Source organism: Salvelinus fontinalis, chromosome 16 (genome assembly GCF_029448725.1).
Source record: "Salvelinus fontinalis isolate EN_2023a chromosome 16, ASM2944872v1, whole genome shotgun sequence".
In the NCBI taxonomy this organism is placed as follows: Eukaryota; Metazoa; Chordata; class Actinopteri; order Salmoniformes; family Salmonidae; genus Salvelinus; species Salvelinus fontinalis.
In genome coordinates this window covers 17538564-17562389 of record NC_074680.1, presented here as the reverse complement: position 1 = coordinate 17562389, position 23826 = coordinate 17538564, and the positions used below count along the sequence as shown (strand labels likewise).

The 23826-nt window shown below is 42.9% G+C and overlaps 3 protein-coding genes across 4 annotated transcripts in view; 2 read left to right on the top strand and 1 right to left on the bottom strand.

Moving 5' to 3' along the window:
* The window catches only part of LOC129812492 (transmembrane protein 39B-like), a 41302-nt gene extending 36519 nt beyond the window's left edge, over positions 1–4783 (top strand). Inside the window, exons 4-7 of the mRNA XM_055864110.1 lie at positions 1812–2145; positions 2404–2577; positions 3990–4271; positions 4406–4783. Of these exons, the coding sequence (XP_055720085.1) occupies positions 1812–2145; positions 2404–2577; positions 3990–4271; positions 4406–4639 (1024 nt within the window). The 3' untranslated portion in view covers positions 4640–4783. The remainder of the gene's footprint in view (positions 1–1811; positions 2146–2403; positions 2578–3989; positions 4272–4405) is intronic.
* A 592-nt stretch (positions 4784–5375) lies between these two features.
* Positions 5376–11751, top strand: LOC129812745 (coiled-coil domain-containing protein 28B-like). The gene is made up of 6 exons (XM_055864579.1): positions 5376–5610; positions 7397–7697; positions 7828–7997; positions 8160–8314; positions 9396–9418; positions 9556–11751. Exons 2-6 carry the CDS (start codon positions 7459–7461, stop codon positions 9608–9610), a joined length of 642 nt encoding a protein of 213 aa, XP_055720554.1. The 5' UTR covers positions 5376–5610; positions 7397–7458; the 3' UTR covers positions 9611–11751.
* Positions 11752–13201: 1450 nt separating this feature from the next.
* LOC129812742 (TOG array regulator of axonemal microtubules protein 1-like) overlaps positions 13202–23826 on the bottom strand; it is a 43045-nt gene continuing 32420 nt past the window's right edge. Inside the window, exons 9-22 of one of the 2 annotated variants that reach the window (XM_055864573.1) lie at positions 23761–23826; positions 22599–22768; positions 22266–22437; positions 21892–22122; positions 18831–18954; positions 18506–18611; positions 17989–18224; positions 17648–17806; positions 17415–17541; positions 16704–16819; positions 16112–16292; positions 14062–14281; positions 13863–13949; positions 13202–13536 (exon numbers count right to left, since the gene is read on the bottom strand). In XM_055864573.1, the coding sequence (XP_055720548.1) occupies positions 13277–13536; positions 13863–13949; positions 14062–14281; positions 16112–16292; positions 16704–16819; positions 17415–17541; positions 17648–17806; positions 17989–18224; positions 18506–18611; positions 18831–18954; positions 21892–22122; positions 22266–22437; positions 22599–22768; positions 23761–23826 (2255 nt within the window). In that variant the 3' untranslated portion in view covers positions 13202–13276. The remainder of the gene's footprint in view (positions 13537–13862; positions 13950–14061; positions 14282–16111; positions 16293–16703; positions 16820–17414; positions 17542–17647; positions 17807–17988; positions 18225–18505; positions 18612–18830; positions 18955–21891; positions 22123–22265; positions 22438–22598; positions 22769–23760) is intronic. The other variant, XM_055864574.1, reaches the window with a different exon arrangement.

Here is a 23826-nt window from a genome sequence, read left to right as displayed (position 1 = left end):
AACATCAGGTAAATATTGTGAAAACTCTTCAAGTTGCAATGTTTTTGTTAAATTTGTCATTTCACTTTTTAATAACAACAAAAATTACATTCATTTTCATATTCCATCTATCGTCATTACTACCATTTTGGCTGACAACATATTGTCCCAAAGTACATTTATTCATGTTACTGTTCTGAGATAGGTTCTCCATCATACATTCCATTCCTCCGTACTGAGCGGACAAAGGGATTTATTTCTGCTGCCTTAAGATTTACAATGGGCGTGAGGTATCATAAACCCCCCCACCTCCATACCTCTCGATCTCTCCCCCTGGCGGGTGTGAGAGACGTCTGTAGGAGTGTGGTCCACGATAACCTGCCCCGAACAGGCCAGTCATTACAGCGGGTAGTGCATACGTCCCAGTACATCACAGGGACCGAGATCCCTGCCATCCAGTACCTTTATACCAGGTGGTGTCAAGAGGTAGGCCCTAAAAATTGTCAAAAACTCCAGCCACCTAAAGTCATAGTCTCTTCTTTCTGATACTGCACATCAAGCGGTACGGGAACGCCATGTCTGGGACCAAAAGGTTCCTGAATAGCTTGTACTCCCAAGTCATTAGACTGCTGGACAGTTAATCAAATGGCACTGGTTCTCTTGCATTGGCTCTATGCACACTCACTGGACTCTACCCACACACTCACACATACTAAACTGACACTACAAAACACACACACGCATGCATATTGATGCCACACACACACTCATAGACACAAATTCACATTCTTCACATACGCTGCTGCTACTCTGTCTATCCAGATTGTCACTTTTACCCTTACCCACATGTACATATTACCTCAACTACCTCGTACCCCTGCACATTGACTCGGTACCGGTGCTCCTTGTATATAGCCTCGTTATTATTGTTTTATTGTGTTACTATTTTTAATTTGCTCATTTTTCTTACTTTTTAACTGCATTGTTTTTAAAGGGCTCGTTAGTAAGCATTTCACGGAAAAGTCTTCACGTGTTGTATTTGGCGCGTGTGACAAATACATTTTGACTTGAGACTTGACTTGAAAAATAACTTGTGACTCAGCTTGAATTGAACTCGACCCGTTTGACTTGGGACTCGACTTGAAAAATAACTTGTGACTCAGCTTGAATTGAACTCGACCCGTTTGACTTGGGACTCGACTTGAGACTCGGACCTTGTGACTTGAGATTCGAACCTTGTGACTTGAGACTTGCTTGTGCTTCGAATAATAGTGACTTGGTCCAACCTCTAGTGATGTATGACAGATGCATTTTACATGCTTGTTACGTTATTTAAACCCCAGTGAAACAGGATGCCATGGAAGGCCACAATACAGTTCCATAAGCTAAGATTAAATTTTATTTATAAGAGTCAATTTTGTATGACTTGTTAAACAAAATGTCTATTCTCTGAGCAATTGGATTAGTTGTTAAATTATATATATATATATTTTAAATTCCTCATACATTGTAACTCAATATTTGTTTGATTTATTTTAGACAGTCATTTTTGCTCATTTTTATTGAGGGTGCCATTCATTTTAGAGGCGACTGTACATGACTTATTCACTGCCCAACAACACTCACTAGTATCAACCTTCACTGGGGATCAGAGCCCTTGTCAAGTTCAACGACTCTGAACACCTCCAGTGTCTCAGAGTAACGTGATGCTCTCCATACAGTCGGTCATCAGTGTCGATTAGGATTCAAATGATCTGAATAGACTAAAAGATAGCCATGTCAGTTTGGAATACATTCTAACCTGAAAGTTCTGCAATCCCCTGTTTCCACAGGTTCGGGATGTACATTCCCTTTTTCCGGTTTAACTGCTACTTCTGCCGGGTGGGGCCACTCTCGCCCATCACTCGCATTGGGTCGAAGGAGCTGGGCAGCGTGGGGAGCGGGCGTGACTACATAACGGCTCTGAAGGAGACGTGGAAGCAGCACACCAGCCAGCTGTACGGGCTCCAGGCCATGCCCACACACGCCTGCTGCCTCTCCCCAGACCTCATCCGCAAAGAGGTGGAGTACCTGAAGATGGACTTCAACTGGAGGATGAAGGAGGTGCTGGTCAGCTCCATGCTCAGTGCCTACTACGTGGCCTTCATACCTGCATGGTTTGTTAAGGTGAGTAACTAATAACTGACTTCCCAGCCTTATGTTATGTGTTGTGACGTGCTAACGACTGAGATTTGAAAAAGGAGGGTCTACCGTCAGATCTCCCTTTTTTGTTTTTGCACCGTAGTGCAGCATTGTTATATATCGGCAATTAGGTTTGTCAACATAAGCCAGAATAGATACATTGCTTGATGCCTGCAGTTGCAATGCGTCCCTGAGGGCGCTGTGTTTTTCTGGCTGGTCTGGTTGTGTGCTGGTCCTCTGCAGAGCACACAATACGTGGCCAAGCGTTGGTCCTGTGAGCTCTTCGTCCTGTTGTCTGTCAGTACCTCAGTCATCCTCATGAGGCACCTGCTGCCCCCACGCTACTGTGACCTGCTCCATAAGGCCGCAGCACATGTAAGTACTACTAGTGAGGAGGCATCACGGCCTGAGGAGCACTGATGATATCACTGAGGGTTTGGGAGGGACTAGAACTCTGTAATTACTTTAGTAATAACATTGTATTAATATTGTTGTTACTCATAACATTTTTACATTTTAGTCATTTAGCAGACGCTCTTATCCAGAGCGACTTACAGTAGAGTGCATACATTTTATTACATTTTTTTTTACATACTGAGACAAGGATATCCCTACCGGCCAAACCCTCCCTAACCCGGACGACGCTATGCCAATATGTCAGTCGGTTTGAATGTACTATTAGTATAGTAGAAAAAAACACATGTCATTTCAAAATTTTGGAGTGCATCAGCAGTTATCATCTTTTTAGGTCAGTCACTCAATTAGCCCATTTCATCTAACATGTTATATATTTCTAGGTAAGTTAGTCTAGCCAGCAATCTAACCCTTGTAGTTATCAATTTGTAAGTCGCTCTGGATAAGAGCGTCTGCTAAATGACTTAAATGTAAATGTAATATGAACATGGCAAAAGTCATGGCAAAATGTGTAGAATAGCAGGAAATTAGCCTTAAAAACTGCTAAATGTTTTCTCCATCCCTTGGCAAAATGACTTGAACTGCAGGAAATTAGCTTTACAACTGCAACATTTTCTCTATGCTGCCAAGGGGGCCACTAAAATGTTTTGCCCACGAGGGGCAGGGGCCCCCCAACCACTCTCGCTTAGGGCCCCCAAAAAGCTAGAAACGGCCCTGTTGTTACTTGTTGTATATTTTTATTTAATTTTTTATTTTACCGTTATTTTACCAGGTAAGTTGACTGAGAACACGTTCTCATTTGCAGCAACGACCTGGGGAATAGTTACAGGGGAGAGGAGGGGGATGAATGAGCCAATTGTAAACTGGGGATTATTAGGTGACCATGATGGTTTGAGGGCCAGATTGGGAATTTAGCCAGGACACCGGGGTTAACACCCCTACTCTTACGATAAGTGCCATGGGATCTTTAATGACCTCAGAGAGTCAGGACACCCGTTTAACGTCCCATCCGAAAGACGGCACGCTACACAGGGCAGTGTCCCCAATCACTGCCCTGGGGCATTGGGATATTTTAGACCAGAGGAAAGAGTGCCTCCTACTGGCCCTCCAACACCACTTCCAGCAGCATCTGGTCTCCCATCCAGGGCCTGACCAGGACCAACCCTGCTTAGCTTCAGAAGCAAGCCAGTAGTGGTATGCAGGGTGGTACAACATGCACCTGAATACAGTAGGGGGCAAATACAGGAATTCATTTGAATGAGATGATTAAGTCTGGAAAGAACGTTTGTTCATCCTCACTATGTTAATCCGTCCAATCGTAGTCACAGGGAGAGTGGACCAGCGAATCAGGTCTTTAATTTTGCCAATGAGGGGAGTGTAGTTTTCTTTAAACAGAATCTTAAGGGCTGAGGTAAAATGTATTCCCAGATATTTGCACCCATCTGGCTTCCAAGAGAAAGGACAGACTAAACTCTGCTCATCTGATAGCTGGCTATTTAATTAACAGACGAGCGTTAGATTTACAAAGTTTTGCTTTGTATCTATTTGAACCATCTTCTCTCTTTTCTCCCTACAGATGGATGGAAGAGTACATGTGGCCCCAGGGTGTCCTGGTCAAACACAATAAAAATGTTTACAAGGCCATAGGGCACTACAATGTAGCTGTCCCCTCAGACGTCTCCCACTATCGCTTTTATGTGAGTAACACCAACTGCAAGACGGTTCTTGTTTGCGCCTCAGGCAGCCACAGCTAAAGGGCTTATTGTACTCCCAGACATCGTTTGTTCAATAACAACATGCCTCCTCTTTTTTGTCTATTTTTATCCTTTAGTTTTTCTTCAACAAGCGCTTACGAATATTGAACATCCTCATCATCTTGGAAGGTGCGATGATATTCTACCAGCTCTACTCATTGATATGCTCAGAAAAGTGGCATCAGACGATATCCTTGGCTTTAATTCTCTTCAGCAACTACTACGCCTTCTTCAAGCTTCTCAGAGACAGAATAGTCTTAGGCAAGGCATACTCATACTTCAATAGCTCACCCGACCAGAAGTTAAGTTAAAGACTTAAGTTATTGTTGGTCATTTGTCTTGGAACAGGAAAACACGCACGAGAGTTTTATTTTTCTACAACTGTATTTTGTGTCACTGTTTTTGTTCTGAGCTGCCATAATAAAAAATAAACATATTTTTGTATTCCTTTTAAAGGTTCTGCCCATGATTCTTTGTGGTTGAACTATTGTGTTGACCACGCTGTCTGTCTTCTTTTTCCCACTAGAGGGCTCTATACCACTCCTACAACTCTAACTTCTTTTCACCAACAATGTCAATATAATTCCTTTTTCAATATGGATATTACATAGAGTATTAAAATATAATCAAATAATGATTATTAACATTAAAAATGTGTCAATATCACAGCTAGATTGTTTCTCATTATTTACAAATGTGCCTATTCGCAGAAGACATGGCTCTCTAAAGCTGCTAATAACTTGTGAAAAATAAAACATTTTACTAGGGGCCTAAACCCACTCCAGGCTGGTGGCATTGTTCTGAAGTATTGATATTTTTCCAATGCTATCTTTCAAAAGAATCTTCTATACAACCCTTTTTTCTTGGCAAGCAGGTCCACCTGACAGAGCCGCATTGAATGCACTGCAGCATCTTTCAACAACGTGCTCATGGGACCTAAATTATCTGGCTTGCACTCTCCATCCATGAGCATGACCACTCAGACTTGTTGTGATGGGACAATTATAGTGCATGTTCCTGCTCATTGGATCATATCCCAGTGGAAGAAATGTTGTGTCTGGCCCTTTAAGTGCAGGATAAAGACGTATAGCTTGGTGGTGAGTGAGCTCCATTGCCGCGTCTGGGATTTTATTTAGCGTTTTATATGTGGCTGTTGTCCATTACTCATGTATTATTTTTCAATTAATCAACCGTTATGAAGATGTGTATGAGATGATAAACATTCTTCAGGGGAAAGTGACGTGGTGTTCGTTTGACAGATTTTTCGTGCGTAATACACTCGGTAAGTGATCTATTGTCTTCTGATAGACGCATTTGTTCATGTCATTTACATGGTTTACTGCAAATACGACATTGTTATGTTTTATATAATGCACTCATTTTTTCTTGTAGTTTACATTATTGCGAGTGAATTGATTTATTGCACAGCTTAGTGGTGGATCAAGTTGACTGTGTGGTTAGTGGCCATCTTTGGACCACAGTAGTCCACTGATTTAAGTTCAGATGAGGATGGCTATAGCCTATTCTGTATCCCTTTTTTTATTATTCAGTGTATGAAATAATAATGAATTAACCATTATAATACAACAACCGGATATGAGATGTTCTACTATCTGGGCTAGGCTATAAAAAGAAGAACCGTGCGCATCAACGTCCTAGAATAAACACGTCTCTGGTCCAATCCACTGTCATTATCTCTTTCCCATTCAGCCATCGGTTAAAAACCTTTTATTAAATTAAATATATTTTAATACATTTAAAGCAATATTTTTGTGGGATGCACACATATATATTCATCTGATTTCTTGAAGTTAAAAATAGTATTGGTAACAGTGAAATGTAGGTCTACAAGATCTCACTAATCACTCCCAAGTAATATGAAGTTGTGAACATAACTTCTGTCATTTTTGCCAGTATGATTGATTGACGTGTTTTCAGCTACATCAGTAGAAAGACTTGTTTGCAATATGTTGTCAGATCAATTACAAGGACATGATGCATTCTAAAGATACCTCAGTGGAACTGTTTCACGCAGGCCTATTATACAAGGACAGACGTTCTAAAATGAATCCTCATCATTTGATGTTTTTCCCCATAAGCCTGTAGTATTACCTGGATGTGTGACTTTGTTCACCTTGAACATTTACAAAGCTAGTCAAAATTATGAATATTTGAGAATATTAGGTTGGGTACATTCACCCTGGCAGCCATCCAGCCATGAATCCTCATGCATTGAACCCCTTTGTTGTTTGCCAGAGGATCTTGTGTCATTGATAAGAGGCTGCTTCAACGGGTGTATCTTGGTAGTATTCAAGATACAGCAAGTATCTTGGTTTACTAATTTCCATTTGAAATTAGAGAATTACATCAATTTGACTTTATTATATATTTTTTTATGCATTTTTCTCCTCAATTTCATGCTGTCCAATTGGTAGTTATAGTCTTGTTTCATGGCTGCAACACCCGTAAGGACTCGGGAGAGGCAAAGGCCATGCGTCCTCCGAAACACAACCCAACCAAGCCGCACTGCTTCTTGACACAATGCCCACTTAACCCGAAGCACCAATGCACTGGAAGAAACACCATACACCTGGAAACCGTGTCAGCGTGCACTGTGCCCGGCCCGCCACAGGAGTCACTATTGCGCGATGGGACAGGGACAGCCCTGCCGGCAAAACCCTCCCCTAACCCGGACAACGCTGGGCACCGCCCCATGGGTCTCAGAGGTCAAGGCCGGCTGCGACAGAGCCTGGACTCGAACCCAGAATCTCTAGTGGCACAGCTAGCACTGCCTTAGACCACTGCGCCACTCAGGAGGCCATCAATTTGACATTTAGCAGGTCTACCAAGTAAAATGTCTGTTGTTGGGTGGTGGTTCACTCTTTCCCTTTGGCGTCTTAGTCATGATTTTACATGTTCCTAGCTTACAACCAATGGAGAAACTGTTATGCATTATACTTAACATGCATTTCCTTAGCTAAGACCCTGTTTATCCTCCAAGCCCTCTCCAGTCCTGTCAGGGAGTGGAAGTGCTAGTGCCTGACTTCCTACCGTTATTGTTGTTACAGGACGTCCTGAAGCTCAGGCAGGGTCCACTCATCTTACCCAGAGGACTTCACACTAACAAGCCATGGAGGACAAGCGTAAGAAGCGGAGCCCCAAGGTTTCTCTACCCCAGCCCCCCCCTCCCCCGGTCAACCCCCGTAAGCTCTCAGTCCTCCCCTCCAGCAAGAGTGCCACCTTCTCCCTTGGCCTCCCCCAACCCCCCTCCCCCAAAAACAGAGGCAAGTTCAAGAGGTCCATTGGGGCAGTAGGACAGTCCAAAGATGTGCTTAGTGTGGTCGTAGCAGCTCCACCAAAGACCACAAGGTTTGTAACAGTCACAATGTCTACTTTAATGAGTCAAATGAGTTGGATTGACAAAATGTATTTTGGAGGATGGATTAATGTAAAGGTTCTGTTTACTGTTATTTCCTGTTGTCTGGTCTGTCTTCACCAGGCCTCACAAGGAGAAGGCCAGGGCTCCCCAGCCAGCAGGGCCCAGTAAGATGGCCCAGTCCTCCCCGCTGCAGCACTCCTTCCTCACGGATGTGTCTGATGTGAGAGAGATGGAGGGAGGCCTCCTCAACCTGCTCAATGACTTCCACTCCGGAAAACTACAGGCTTTTGGTAGGATGATTATGGACCACCCAGTGAATACTGAGACACAGTTACGCAGTGGAAAGGCAGCCATTTGTTTGACATTGTGCCATAGTACCATGGTCACGTAGGAAGTTATGTCCCTTCGACAGATATGTAAAGGTGTGAATGACGCTTGCTGTTTCCTCTCAGGGAAGGTTTGCTCCTTTGAGCAGCTGGAGCATGTGCGTGAAATGCAGGAGAAGCTTGCACGGCTACACTTCAGTCTGGACAGCCATGTGGAGGAGCTGTCAGAGGACAAGAGGAAGTGTGCTTCTGACCACAACCTGGAGCACCTGCTCTGCAATGTAAGCACCTAACTTAACACTCTCTACAGTACTCAATGAATGATTTACTCACACTGTAGTACACAGCTCACCACATTTATGTCCTTACCCAGAACATAATCCATCGGGTAAAAACTGGTTGAATCAACATTGTTTACACATCATTTCAACAACAAAAATGTGATGACGTTGAATCAACGTGGAAACTGATTGGATTTGGGGGGAAAAGTCATTAACGCAAGGGAATTTCATCTATTTTTCAACAAACGTTTAACCTAAAACCAATGACGTGACATGTTCTGTTGATTTCACAATGAATTCACGTTATTTGAAAACTCAATCAAATGTACATCAAAACTAGACGTTGAACTGAAGTCTGTACCCAGTGGGTAGGGTCATATTGAGCCACATCGTAGTCAAGTGCAATGGTTATTTACATGCTGTTTTTAAATACGCAGAATATGGTTATTCCCATACATTGTTTACATCCTAAGCAGATGCTCTTGAGTCATATTTTCCCTCCAGCACACTGCTGTCTTTTGGACAACATCTAGTCCAAAGATGTGCTAATTAATAATGCATGCTTTCACATACTATCCAGGTACACAGTAGTTGGCTGTGGAAAGGCAGCAAACATTGAGAACGACAGACCAGAGACAATTTGACCTTCGGCCCAAAATGTCAAATGTGTCTATTGTTAGTTTGATTTCTAGCATCCACTGCTGTGGTATTTGTGCTGGGGGGGATTGCTGTGGTATGTGTGAGGGTAGTGTGAAAGCCCTTCAGTTCATTAGAGATATGGGTGCCAAGAATACTCTGTAGCCATAGCAGCAGAGCATAATGTAATAGCAAAACAGATGGGCTGTGAAATTACATTTTCACTGTGTAGATTAGCTAGAATAATTTAATTTAATAATTTGGGTTTATTTAGGGCTTACTAACAGTGATACAATGATTGATGTGGTGAAATGATGTTCAGTATTGATCTAACATTCTGTAGGCTATTGTTGTGTAAGTTTATGCTTCCATCTAATGAATTTTGACTCCGATTACCTCAATGTGGGACTACATAATCTGATCATGTTCTTCATTTCCCCTTCAGCTGGAGGAACTCAGCAGCTCAATGTATCCTTTTCTAAAAGTTGTCTCATAATCTCTGGGATTCCGCTGTCTCACCTGGGAAAACACTGGCTTTGAAACATCTATATTTAACTTAAATCCTTAACGTGTCTGTGTTGGATCCTTAATGTACCTGTGTCCAGACAAAAACTACACCTGGCTGAAAACCAGGATCTGCCCAAGACGTCTGGACCTTGACGAGGGAGATCAGGATGACAGACTGCTCATCTTCCCACGACGACGAGGAAAGGTTGCCATGATATTGATCCAACTGCCTTAGCACCAAAACTGGGCCATATAAAGCCCCTGGTTAGATCATGATTTGAATATGATTCATTCAATCAGGTGTCAACTGTCAAGCACATCAACTGTGATCTAGTGATAAATACTCCACATTCATAGCACAAGTTCTGCTTATTTTAGTTATTGCACTGTGCTTTAGCCTACATCTTTTGTCAAGGAATATTCCCGAAAGTTAAAGAATAGCCTTTGAACTTATACTTGTATAGAGTGCAGCGGCAGGGTACGCTAATGAATCCTGTTATGTGTGTGTGTGTGTGGTGTGTGTGTGAACATCTGTAAAGGAGACAAGATATCCACCATCTTTATCCAACTCCCTGTTTCAGAGGCACACATACTTTATAATATAAAGGAGAACATTTGCTGTAAAGTTAGGCATTGATATTGATATTGTGCATTTTCTCATTCATTGTCATATGATCATGTCTTTACTGAAATTAAGGACATCATTATATATCTTTGATTGCTAAATATATGTACACAGCCATATAATCAACTGTAGCAAAAACAACATGTTAGCCCATGTTGTCAGTCACTGTGGGTCAGCTCAGCACCTTGGGATGTTCGCCCTGATTTTAATACCTTCTAGCAAAACATTTATTATGATTAGGAGGGACACACTGGATGTGGTGGTTAGAAATACAATGTTTATAAATCTTTTATGCTTCATAAAGCAGAAGAGAGTACTTGAACAGTGTGAGATATAAATTGTATATTTTGGTGAAATTGAAATATGTGAGCTAATGTCTCAAATTGATTACTACAGTCTGAAAATGTCATTGTAGTTTCTCAAACTGGACATTTTCTCACAGCTATGTCAAGAAATTGTTCAACCAAGATAATGAAACTTGCTGGCTCTGCATTGGCACTGAGATGCCTTAGCTTAGAATATTCAGGCATTTGAGGCTCAGCAGTAGCAGCAGCAACCCTCCAAAGCACAAGCCAGCCCAACCAGCCACTGCAATGCTGTAAAACGGATGGACAAACATTTAGGCCATGGCTATTTACCCTTATCCACGAATGGTAGATGTAAAATGAAATTGTGGGTGTGAGCATCTGATGCATGTGTATGAAGAGAACATGTTGTAGAAACATGCATAAACACACACACTGCAAGATACTACATTCAAAGAACATTATGCAGTATGTCTCGGGTTGAGTCCAAAGAGTGTTGTACTAGTCAGGTCATTTTGGGACTTAATTTTTTGCAAAGTAGCTTAAACTCTTCATGTTAGAAACCAATAACCATCATTTTCACAAGGCAGCTGCTCTCCATTTGCTGTGATTTTCATACAAGTTGCTAAACTCTAAACCAAACTAGTATGCCTAGATCATATACTCATTTCTAAGATGGTTAATGTGTCATTGGTTTTAAAAGTTCAGCATGTAGTGTGTATGGGATCAGAAAGTAACTTTCTTTGGTCCATTAGAAGTGTAAGATACGACACCTTTGTTTTACTTCACCTTGCCAAGCCTACCTCTTTTTCCAATATGGCCTGGACCTGAGTCCTATAAGAACTGTAGCTTCTGACTACTAGGACCCTGTTACATATCTGTCAATGAGAACTACCTTCTCAAGGAACTTGACATTTTATACAATCTTGTCTTTTGCTTTGCTATTAAGGCCCTGTGTTTTGCTCAATTTTGTCATATGACCAGGGGTGTATTCATTGCAGAAATAGTTTACGGTTTAAGAACCAAATGGAATAAAACGGGGAGGGACCTATCTGTCCAATAGAAACTCTCGTTTGCATTTTCCGTTTGGAGTAAACTGTTTTGTTGCAAAACGAATCGACGTAATTATTACAAGATTTAACAAAAGGTCCCATTTCCTTTTTATGTCAGATGGTCCAGCACCATCCTTAGACAATTGCTCACATTTTTGGTGTGGTGCTCATTTCTGGAAAATGCTTAAAATAAAGGTTCAAATCTAGGTCATGTGACATGAAAGCCCAAAACACAGGGCCCTAACTTTGTCATTTAACCCCTGCAAAACTAATTGTATTTATTTACTTGTAAATAAAAGCAAATCGGTGACAGTGGTCTTGTTTTAACTGACTCAGATGCTCAGTCTTGCATGTAGTGATTGAAATAGATCCTTACCTTACAGCGCCATCTTCCTCAAGGGTGTTAAAGACCAGGCACACACATTATCCTCTTTTTTCCCTTTGGGGACACGAGGCAACAAGGCCAACCACACTGACACATTACAATGATGGTATAAGCAGGCAAGTGGTTTTCCTCGCAATGAAGTGGTTCTCACTCATTTTCAGGCATAAGAATTAAACCAACTGGAGCACTTAGTTTACAGAAATAAACACTTTATTTATATATCAATCTCGGTCTTTCCTCTCATTAATAAACAAGTTCAATATAATTTAAACAGAATAGTGAAAGGCTACTTCAAGACTGGCACTATACTGACACAGAATCACAGACCTGGGCTTCACTGTCTCTGTATCAATCGTTAGTTTAAAGCTAAATGGTTTCAACGTTATACCCATCCAGTATTGTTGGTTTATACCCAAAGTTGATTTAGGCATCAGTGTACATATATAATCTTTAAGAAAATTAGAATTTTTTTGATTCCCTGTCAGTACATTCTGGTCATAAAACAACAAAAAATAAGACATGTCACAACAGCACTTCAACAAATTGTCACAATAGGACTTACAAACTGCAACATTGTACAGCATACAAATTAGGCTAATACTGTGCAATCACACATTTGAGCTAAACAAAAGTAATTTGTAATCATTAATCTTCACTGACAAATCTTTAAAACAACTGCTTAAGACATCTTAGAAATATCACATATTACATTTAATGAAACAGCAAAAATATACATATTTCGGTCCCATTTCCTTTTTGTGCATTTCAACGGTACATTCTTCGTAATGTTGTCTCAGATTTGCGTACAATAAGATTCATAAACAGCGACAATCATATTACGATACATACAATGCAATATACATGACGACAACTATAATGACAGTGAGCGACTTCTTCAAAGTGCAAAGAGAGCAGGTTGTTGAGAATAAGACCCGATGCCAACAGCTGAAGCCTGTCTGCCTGTCTGCGCTCCTTTATTGAAGAATACCCTAACTTGCTGAGAAGAGAGTTGATTTAAGGGCTCTCATCTTAAAGGACATTCTATACTCTGTAACGTAAAAAAAGTGCAGGCACTATTAGAAATGCAGAACATCTCTGTCTTCAAGTAAGGTCAGTGTTTCTGTTCTTCTGTCTGGGGGGGGTTTGGTCAGTGTTTCTGTTCTTCTGTCTAGGGGGGGTTTGGTCAGTGTTTCTGTTCTTCTGTCTGGGGGGGGGGGTTGGTCAGTGTTTCTGTTCTTCTGTCTGGGGGGGGGGGGGGGGTGTTTGGTCAGTGTTTCTGTTCTTCTGTCTAGGGGGGGTTTGGTCAGTGTTTCTGTTCTTCTGTCTGGGGGGGGGTCAGTGTTTCTGTTCTTCTGTCTGGGGGGGGGGGGGGGGGGGGGGTGTTTGGTGAGTGTTTCTGTTCTTCTGTCTAGGGGGGGTTTGGTTTTGAAGGTTGTGATTTCTGAGGGGCCCTCAGGGGGAGGGGAGGGTCCTCAGGAACTCGTTGAGGCCCTTGTGGACATTGGCATGCTGGGAGGCGGCGCACTCTGCCAGCCCAGGCCCCATGTGGGTGTAAAGGGATTGGCACAGGTTGGCAGTGGCCCCCCGCACGCTGCCGCCCCGGCCGTGGACGGTGCCACTGTGGCTGGATGTGCCCAGGAGGTGCCACAGCAGGGGTAACACCTTCTGTTCCACCACCTGAGGCTTACGAGGATATAGCTCTGTCACCAGATCTGAAAGACAGGCCAGAAGAGGATGGGAAGAGGAGGGGTGAGGAAGGAAGGGAAGTGGGGGGGCGGAGCAAACACGTAACAAGGAGCTTATGAAATGCTGAGAGCATATGGCACTGACACATCTGTTTCTCCCTCCTTGTAAGAGGCTAAAGACTCCTTGGAGGGCAGGCAGAAAGACAGTTGCCATTGCACTGTTGCTTAGCAGCTGTTGTAAACTCAGATCCTAATCCAAACGTTAAAAATCCAACGAAGTTTACAAAGTATCATCTACATAACCTAGGTCGCTAAGGGGATTTATCTCAAGCAAATTGTTTCAGTGAAAATACCTGCAACCTTCTCTATGAGATCCACTTTAGCCTTGCCACTCAGGAACTGGGCCTTGGTGCAGAAAGGCTGGAGGAGGAGGGTTTTATCTGTGAACAAAGTAAAGGACAAGTCAGAGCTGGTCATCCTCTCAGCTACGTTCCAGCCTCGCATGGAACCTCAAACTAGATGATGTGATCTCAAACATCATCAGACACCTACCAAGGTTTTGGATGAGTGCATGGATGGCTCCAATGGCAGCGCTGTAGATTGCGTTGTTCTTGGAGTTGAGGTGATTGTCCACGATCGCCGGTACCAGGATGTAGACTACCTGGGCCAGGTTATCCTTCATCACAGTGATGATCTTCTGCAGAGACTCCAGAGCGAACAAGTTGACTTTACTGTTGGACTCCTGCAGTCTAGCCTTAAAGGCATCAAACACCTGGGAGAGAAGCATTACTATAGATTCAATTATGACCTACTTACATGGGTCCTTTTATCTAGGGGCATTTGCATGGTTTATATTTGGTCAATAAAAGTTATAGCTAGTATTCTTTGTGATAGTCAGAGGACTTCGGCAAATGGCAGCTTAGGGTATATAATAGTGAGCGTTGGTTGATTCATAACCTGCAGTCTCTGCAGTTATATCTGCGAGGCGGGCGGATTTAGGGTCATGGAATATTGTGTGGATGAAAGGTGGGTGGCGGACGGGTTGTATAAAGAGAAACAGGGCTCAAAATGAATGCTTGCCCTCAAAAAAATTGTTGGACAAGAAGAATATAGATTTCAATTGTCTGAATGGACATGAAAAAAGTCATGATCCTTGTCATATTAGTAACCCATGCTAGTTGGTGCATCTTTAGAGCTCCCCTCTTTCTTAATTGTAACGGATATTTTCATCTCGGAAAAGATGAAACCACTAGCTCGTGCAGTGCGCTATTGAGAATTATGTTTTCCCGTTAATTGCATTTTGAAACATTTGAGCCATCTGTGCATTGTTTTTATTTTTTATTTACTTTTAATCCCTTTTTCGTGGTATCCAATAGGTAGTTACAGTCTTGTCTCATCACTACAACTCCCGTACGGACTTGGGAGAGGCAAAGGTCGAGAGCCATACGTCCTCCGAAACAGGACCCAACCAAGCCGCACTGCTTCTTGACACAATGCCTGCCTAACCCAGAAGCCAGCCACACCAATGTGTCGGAGTAAACACCATACACCTGGCGACCGTGTCAGCATGCATGCACCTAGCCCGGCACAGGAGTCGCTAGACCGCGATGGGACAATGCCGGCCAAACCCTCCCCAAACCTAGACGACGCTGGGACAATTATGCGCTGCCCCATGGGCCTCCCAGGTCACGGCCGGCTGCGAAAGAGCCTGGACTCGAACCAGGATCTCTAGTGGCACAGCTAGCAACTGCGATGCAGTGCCTGTGGTCTATGTGCACATTGTTGAGCTAAACGGTCTGATCTGTAGCATCAGCCTCATTGCTTAAAAAAAAGAAAGGTGTGCAGTGGTTGCATGAATTTTGAATCTGTTGTCCCAGAGTTTGTTTTAAACCATATCCATATTTATTATCCCAGCGATGACGGGACGCACTTAGTTTCGCTCCCAGGAGGGAATTATTTTATAAAAACATAAAAAGTATTTGGTTGTAATTGGAGAGCCAGGAGAGCCTTCAAGGGGCAATGTTGTATTTTGAGACAGGCTTCAATATGCAAAGTCAATAGCCAGTGTGTATCCTACATTTTGGTCTGATTCTCTGTGGTAAAATAAATAGTCATGCATTTTATTTTGTAAAGTGGCATCCTTGCATCATACGATGATGTAAAAATGGTGTTACAGAACCTTTTTTCTTCTGGACAAGTAAAAAAAAAAAATCGGTCCTAGGACATGTGGCTAAAAAAGTTCATGTCAAGCCCTGCCTTAAAAAAAACGTCAAATGTAGCTATAATTGTTGTGCTATTTATATCTACAGGCTACTTTGAGATTTTTCTTTAATTATTTTAGTCTATCTGGTATTAGTGCGTAAGCCTAAGCTTTAGGGCCTTAACTGTAAGCTCCACGTCTATGACTCTGACTGTGGCCTACAGCGCATTTTCTATATTAGCGGGTTTGGTGCGGGCCTCAGATTTTCCCATTATCACATGTAGTTGGGCGGTTGCGGATGGGTTATTAGCAATTGCTGGCAAACAAATATCTAACCCGCGAACCACTAGTATATATTATAAGGCTAAAGAAATGTGGTTTTGTTCAGATGACGTCAGTTACCGGAAAGATGCTGCCGATAACTATGTTGGGGTTATGCTCGCAGTCCACCACTAGCTGGTTGATGCCTTTGATGCGCTCTCTGAAGTCCTTTGAACCCAGCAGGGCTGTGAGCTGCTTGATGTACTCCGTCTTGTCTGCAATGCTGTGAGCTTGAGGTCTGCCGCTGTACAGCCCAGACTCCCTGCAGATACACAAACAGTAGGTAAGTCATGGAGAGGAGATCCTACTGACACATGAACACACTGTACATACAGTACCAGTCAAAAGTTTAGACACACCTACTCATTCAAGGGTTTTTTATTTACATTGTAGAATAATTGTGAAGACATCAAAAATATGAAATAAACACAAATGGAATCATGTAGTAACCAGAAAAGTGTTGAACAAATCAAAATATATTAAGAAAACCCTTGAATGAGTAGGTGTGTCCAAACTTTTGACTGGTACTGTACATTGACAAAACTGTGCTAATGCATGGACAAACAGCAAAGCTAGCCATGGCTTTAACCATAACAGTTCAGTATACTAGGGGTGTAAACTTGATGAGACTGACGTGCTACACATTTCACTTAGTGTTGTTGTGTTTGCCCACCTGTTGACCACTTTGAGGGGTTCCCTGCTGAGAGATGAGGCCCTAACTGTGCCACTGCCAGGGAGGGAACGCCGGCCCCTGGCTGACGGGGTGTCCTGGGGCATCTCTCCCAGGCCCTTCAGACCACATTAACATACATGTAACTCATGGATCACACACACATGTAACCACTGCTTCCTTAAAGGCCTAGTGCAGTCAAAAACGTGATTTTTCTGTGTTTTATATACAGTATATTTCCACACTATAAGGTTGGAATAATACTGTGAAATTGTGAAAATTATGATAACGCCCTTTTTGTGTAAGTGTTGTTCGAAAAAACTGCCTGAAATGTCAGCCTGTTTTGGTGGGATGGAGTTCTGGCCTGGTAGTAAATTAGTGAAAAGACCAACAAGAAAAAGAGTTCCAGACCTCTCTAGCTAGTTTTCAGTTTCACACTCAGACCACTCCCAGACAGTCTTAGCAAAATTCTGGCTTGAGAAATTGCTCTTTGCTAAGAAGCTATTTTTGTTTATTTTTTACCATTTGAATTGAAAACAATCACAGTAATTGTTCACCCGAAAGGATTTCATATTGAGATAAGAATGGCTGCATTGGACCATAAAGTAAAAGTGCCTTGTCTTAAAATGCAAGCCCCCAGCAGGGGGAGGCAGAAATCGACAGGAATGACTCATAACGGTCACACACACCTTCTCAGTTAGACGTGTTCTGTACCTTAGTCTTCAGAATGAAGACAGTGTCTCTGATGGGAGCCAGGTCTTTGGCAGGGATATATTTCTCCAACATCTTATCAAAATCAGGGTGTGATGACAGAAACAGCAGCATCCGGCGTCCCTGGTACCTGAGAAGAACAGCCTCAAACAATGCCACTTATTCTATTGATAACAGACACACGTACTAGCATTAAAACAGACATACATTGGTTTTAAACAAAATTCCCTCCCTACCTAGCTTCCTGGGAGGAGTCTTGTGACAGCTTGATGACGGCAGGTAGGATTCGGTCGGTGAGGTCTTTCCCTCCAGATAGGAGGCGGGCAGCACCAATGTTCTCCATCAGGTTGACCATGTGATGACCTGCGCACTTCCTCACCACTGAGTTCAGGTGACTGTTCACAAGAGACAATATCAGGGATGTGATCAGCACCACAGAAAATAAAGCCTAATGGCCCAATTTAATGATAATATACAAGCATGATAAGATTCAATATCTTCAAGCAAAGCATGTATTTCAAGTACTGGTGCTGAACTGCTGAGTGTGCTAGTTGGTGACAGTGAGTGTCTGTCTGACCTGAGGCCGCTGGTGAGCAGGGCGTTGAGGCTGCGGGTGGGGGTGCAATGTTGCACCATGCTGTCCAGCGCTGCGTCCACATCCTGCCTGATGAAGGCATTGGACTCCCCAGCCTTCTGCAGCAGAGCCTTGGCAGTGGCCTCCAGCTCCTGGTCCATCCCCTTCTGCAGTACGGTGTACAGCTCACCCATCGCCCCAACAGCAACACGGGACACACCCGACCGAAGGTTCCTCACCTGGGGAGCAATACACTCGGATGATGATGATATTGAATCAGCTAGATCATTTTTTCTTCAGCCATCTCACCAAGGGCTTGAACGGTCACATTTCCTCATCAGGACGTAGGAAAAATCAGTCATCAAACGGCTAGAGTCTACAAGGACCACCCTGCACTGAATTGATTGAGGCTGAGATTATGATTAGAAGGAAGAAAATAGATTGGATGAGGCTCCCCAGGAAAATGGACTGGACATTAACATTTATTTAAGACTAAAAGAATGAGGAGTCATGGTCGTACCTCTTGGATGAGTGCGAGACAGACGTCATGCAGCCTGTTCCGCAGTACGTCTGAATGGTACTGCGTCAGACCACGGAGAGAGGTCAGGCCCTCAATCTTCTTCTCCCTTCATTAACACATTTAGAAATAGAAATTGAGTAAATCCAATCCATTGCTAATATGCATCCAAAAATGATAAATGGACAGTTGACGTTGGGTCTGACTAGACAATGTCTATGTATAACATGTGGTTAAACACTGGCGCTGAGGTTCAGTTGGACCCCAGGAGGTTTAGCGGTTGCTAAAACGTCAGCGAATAGGGATCCAAATGAAGAATAAAGCTCACCAGTCGTCTGAGTTGAGGAGTTTGAAGCTCTGTGTCAGTGCTAGCTCAGGTTTAGAGAACGGCTGTAGTTCAGGCTGCTCTGTCAGGTCACTCTTCTGGCTGGGAGTGCCTGGGGACAACTCATCTGGAGGACACAACCGCATAATTAAATATAACACAATTATAATGGACTTTTCCACATGTTATGTTACAGCCTTATTCTATAATGGATTAGTCCCCCCCTCCATTAATCTACACACAACAGCACAAAATGAAAAACAGGCTACATTTCTTTCTTTTTTTACTGAATATCACATTTACATAAGTATTCAGACCCTTTACTCAGTACTTTGTTGAAGAATCTTTTGCAGCAATTACAGCATCGAGTCTTCTTGGGTATGACGCTACAAGCTTGGCACACCTGTATTTGGGGAGTTTCTCCCATTCTTCTCTGCAGATCCTCTCAAGCTCTGTCAGGTTGGATGAGGAGCGTCGCTGCACAACTATTTTCAGGTCAATCCAGAGATGTTCGATCAGTTTTAAGTCCGGGCTCTGGTTGGGCCACTCCAGGACATTCAGAGACTTGTCCCGAAGCCACTCCTGCGTTGTCTTGGCTGTGTGCTTAGGGTCGTTGTCCTGTTGGAAGGTGAACCTTCATCCCAGTCTGAGGTCCTAAGCACTCTGGAGCAGGTTTTCATCAAGGATCTCTCTGTACTTTGCTCCATTCATCTTTCCCTCGAACCTGACTAGTCTCCCTGCCACTGAAAAACATCCCCACAGCATGATGCTGCCACCACGACGCTTCACCGTAGGGGTGTAGCAAGGTTTCCTTCAGATATGACGCTTGGCATTCAGGCCAAAGAGTTCCATCTTGGTTTCATCAGACCAGAGAATCTTGTTTCTCATGGTCTGAGTCCTTTAGGTACCTTTTGGTAAACTCCAAGCAGGCTGTCATGTGACTTTTACTGAGGAGTGGCTTCCGTCTGGCCACACTACCATAAAGGCCTGATTGGTGGAGTGCTGCAGAGATGGTTCTCCAATCTCCACAGAGGAACTCTTTCAGAGTGACCATCGGATTCTTGGTCACCTCCCTGACCAAGGCCTTTCTTCCCCGATTGCTCAGTTTGACCGGGCGGCCAGCTCTAGGAAGAGTCTTGGTGGTTCCAAACTTCTTCCATTTAAGAATGATGGAGGCCACTGTCTTCTTGGGAACCTTCAATGCTGCAGAACTGTATTGGTACCCTTCCCCAAATCTGTGCCTCGACACAATCCAGTCCTGGAGCTCTAAAGGCAATTCCTTCGACCTCATGGCTTGATTTTTGACATGCAGGTAAACATCTCAAGGATGATCAATGGAAACAGGATGCACCTGAGCTCAATTTCGAGTCTCATAGCAAAGGGTCTGAATACTTATGTAAATAAGGTATCTGTTTTTTATTTTCCAAAAACCTGTTTTTGCTTTGTCATTATGGGGTATTGTGTGCAAATTGATGAGGGGGAAAAACAATTTAATCCATGTTAGAATAAGGCTGTAACGTAACAAAATGTGGAAAAAGTCAAGGGATCTGAATACTTTTCAAATGCACTGTAAATCCTTTTATTTAACTAGGCAAGTCAGTTAAGAACAAATTCTTATTTACAATGATGGCCTACCCCAGTCAAACCCTCCCCTAACCCGTAAGACGCTGGGACAATTGTGCCCCACCGTATGGGACTCCCGATCACAGCCGGTTGTGATACAGCCCGGGATCGAACCAGGGTCTGTAGTGACGCCTTAGACCGCTGCGCTACTCAAAAGCAATATCTACAGTGCCTTCAGAAAGTATTCACACCCCTTGACTTATTCCACACTTTTGTTGTGTTACAGCCTGAATTCAAAATTGATTAAATTGAATTATACACTTAATACCCCATAATGACAAAGTGAAAACATGTTTTTAGAAATGTTTGCACATTTATTGAAAATTAAATACAGAAATATCTAATTTGCATAAGTATTCACACTTCGAGTGAATACTTTGTAGAAGCACCATTGGCAGCGATTACAGCTTTGTCTTATTGGTTAAGTCTCTAAGAGCTTTTGATACCAGGATTGTACAATATTTGCACATTATTCTTTAAAAAATTCTTCAAGCTCTGTCAAGTTGGTTGTTGATCATTGTCATGTTCATTCAATGTCATCTTGGTAAGCAACTCCAGTGTATATTTGGCCTTGTGTTTTTGGTTATTGTCCTGCTGAAAGGTGAATTTGTCTCCCAGTGTCTGTTGAAAAGCAGACAACCAGGTTTTCCTGTAGGATTTTGCCTGTGCTTAGCTCTATTTCGTTTCTTTTTATCCTAAAAAAAACTCCCTTGTCCCTGCCGATGACAAGCATACCCATAACATGATGCAGTCACCACCATAATTGAAAATGTGAAGAGTGGTACTCAGTGATGTGTTGGATTTGCCCCAAACATAACGCTTCAGGACATACAGTAAAGTACATTTCTTTGCCACAGTTTTTTCTGTTTTTTTAGGGCCTTATTGCAAACAGGAACAACATATTTAGGCTTGCCATAACAAATGGGTTGAATACTTATTGACCAAAGACATTTCAGCTTTTCATTTTTAATTAACTAACTTCTAAAAACACAATTCCACTTTGACATTATAGGGTATTGTGTGCAGACAACACACAGCTGAGTGTTACATTACACCTCTATTGTTACATTACAGTTATATCAGTCACTGGCTAAATGAAGCAGCGTGATTGGCAGGAGACATATTAATAGAAGCTGTGAAAACAAAGCTTTGCACTCCATTATCTAAGAGAACATCTAATTTACTGTTGCCAAGCTCAGCTACTGTTGGAGCTGTGATGGGCTAATTAGTAGTGCACTAAACCTCTTTAGAGTGACATATGATGTGTTGACTGATTCATCTACCCACCATGTTAAAAAGTACCATTAAGTTGCTGAAATGAATGAGACGTCACAGAACATACAGTTCTGTATTTAATGCTATGATGAAAAACAGTGTGGCGCCACCTTATAACTGCAAAGAGGTAGAGATTATATGATGACTGCCAGACTGTTCTGCTGACCTGAGCTGTGTGAGAGGGATGGCCGTGTATTGCTGAAACTGGGAGCCCTCCTCAGGCGGGCCAGGGTGCTCCTGGGGTTGGGAGGAACCGTGGGGGGGCTAGGCTGGTGGGGGGGGCTGAAACATTTAATAGGGCTCTGGGGTCCCTGGGGGCTGGCAGGGCTGGTGGGACACTTGTCTGGTAGAGAGTCAGCCTTGGTGGATGTCACTATGCTACCGTTCAGATGCAAGTCTGTTAGGTGAAGAACAAACACTGTAGAGATGAACCACAAGCACATGACAAAATTTTGCAACATTACAAAAGCCAGTGTATCAAGAGAAATCCTGTACTAGGTTTATGAAAAGTATTGGAGGGTTAAGGAAAATACATTGGACCTTTGTAAATGGCTGCTGTATCCTCTGTAGCCAAGTCATTTTGCCCCTGTCTGAGGCGCAGGCGAATCCTGTCAGCTTTTTGACGATCTCCCAGGGCAGGCTGGCCCTCCTGCTGCGCCAATCCTTGCTGCCTCATCTTGTTCCGCGCAAACCTAGACGTTCTCACCTTTTCCTGCACACAAACACACAACACTCCAGCCAAATACATGTCACAGGTGTAACTGACTGATAGCAGTGGTAGAGGGATATTTTCTCTCAATCTGTAATACCAAATGGGAAATGTAGTCTCAGAGGTTGTTGGTGGTGTATGTACAGTATGGTGGATCTGCTCACCCTGGCCTCCTCTGCGTCTGAGCTGTCGTCAGGGTCCAGGTGGTGGCTGAGGACAGCATGGTTGTAGATGCCAGTTGGAGGGTCACTGTGCAGCCTGGTCATACAGTCGCCCTGCTCCATCGACATGGCAACGCCTGGACGGCTGGACATAATCACCAAGCCAAACACTCCTGCAGAGGGGGGAAGTGAGGAAGATTCAAGAGCGCTCAAGCTCATGTTTTCATTGAAACCGTTATTCAGCAAAGTTCCATTGACTACATGGAACTCTATTCGACATCAAGTAACTCACGCAAGCAGTAAAATCTGATTTAGAAAACTAAAATACACCTTGTGGAACAGTGAAGAGACACACACACAGGCACAGACACACACATATGATAACATATGCACTATACACACACGTACACATGGATTTTGTGTTGTAGTAGATAGAGTAGTGGACTGAGGGCACACACTTAATGTGTTGTGAAATCTGAAATGTAATATAGTGTTTTTAATTGCATGTAACTGCCTTAATGTGTCTGGACCCCATAAAGAGTCGCTGTTGCCTTGGTACTACCTAATGGGGATCCATAATAAATACAAAGTTGAAACCTTGAGCAGTACAATGTATTTACATAGCTACAGAATACTGTAAGCAGTGATGACTTCCAAAATATGATGCACTCTCTCCTCTGCAAGTCTTTCCATCTGTTACTGTGCCAAAGCTAAGTGTATTGCCAACTACAAGAGTTAATCCAAACAATTATTTGACTTGGCCCGAATACTGTGTGGCCCCCAGACAGGGCCTTGCATGTCAGCAATCAAGTGTTCAAGATCTATAACTTTCAAAATATAGAAATACAGCCAGTATGATCCATTTTGCATCATATTCTACATTTTAGTAATTTTATATGATGCAAAATGCATCATACCGGCTGTATTTCTGTATTTTGAAAGTTATAGATCTTTAAAACTTGATTGCTGATATGGAAAACATTTTGGGACTATATCAACAATGGACTAATGAAGCAAATACCAAAATGTGTTTTTTGGGTGGAGGATTCCTTTAAACACAGCCCTGAGCCAGAACACCATGACCTAAGAACACAGTATTGGACATCATGGACATCTGAACAACGGCACAGAGTCGTAAAATAAATGGAGACCGTTAAGGACTGACCTCTGCCAACCACACCTTCAGGCATGTCAGTGAGTGGGGAGTTTCTGTTGCTGCAGATCTGGGACC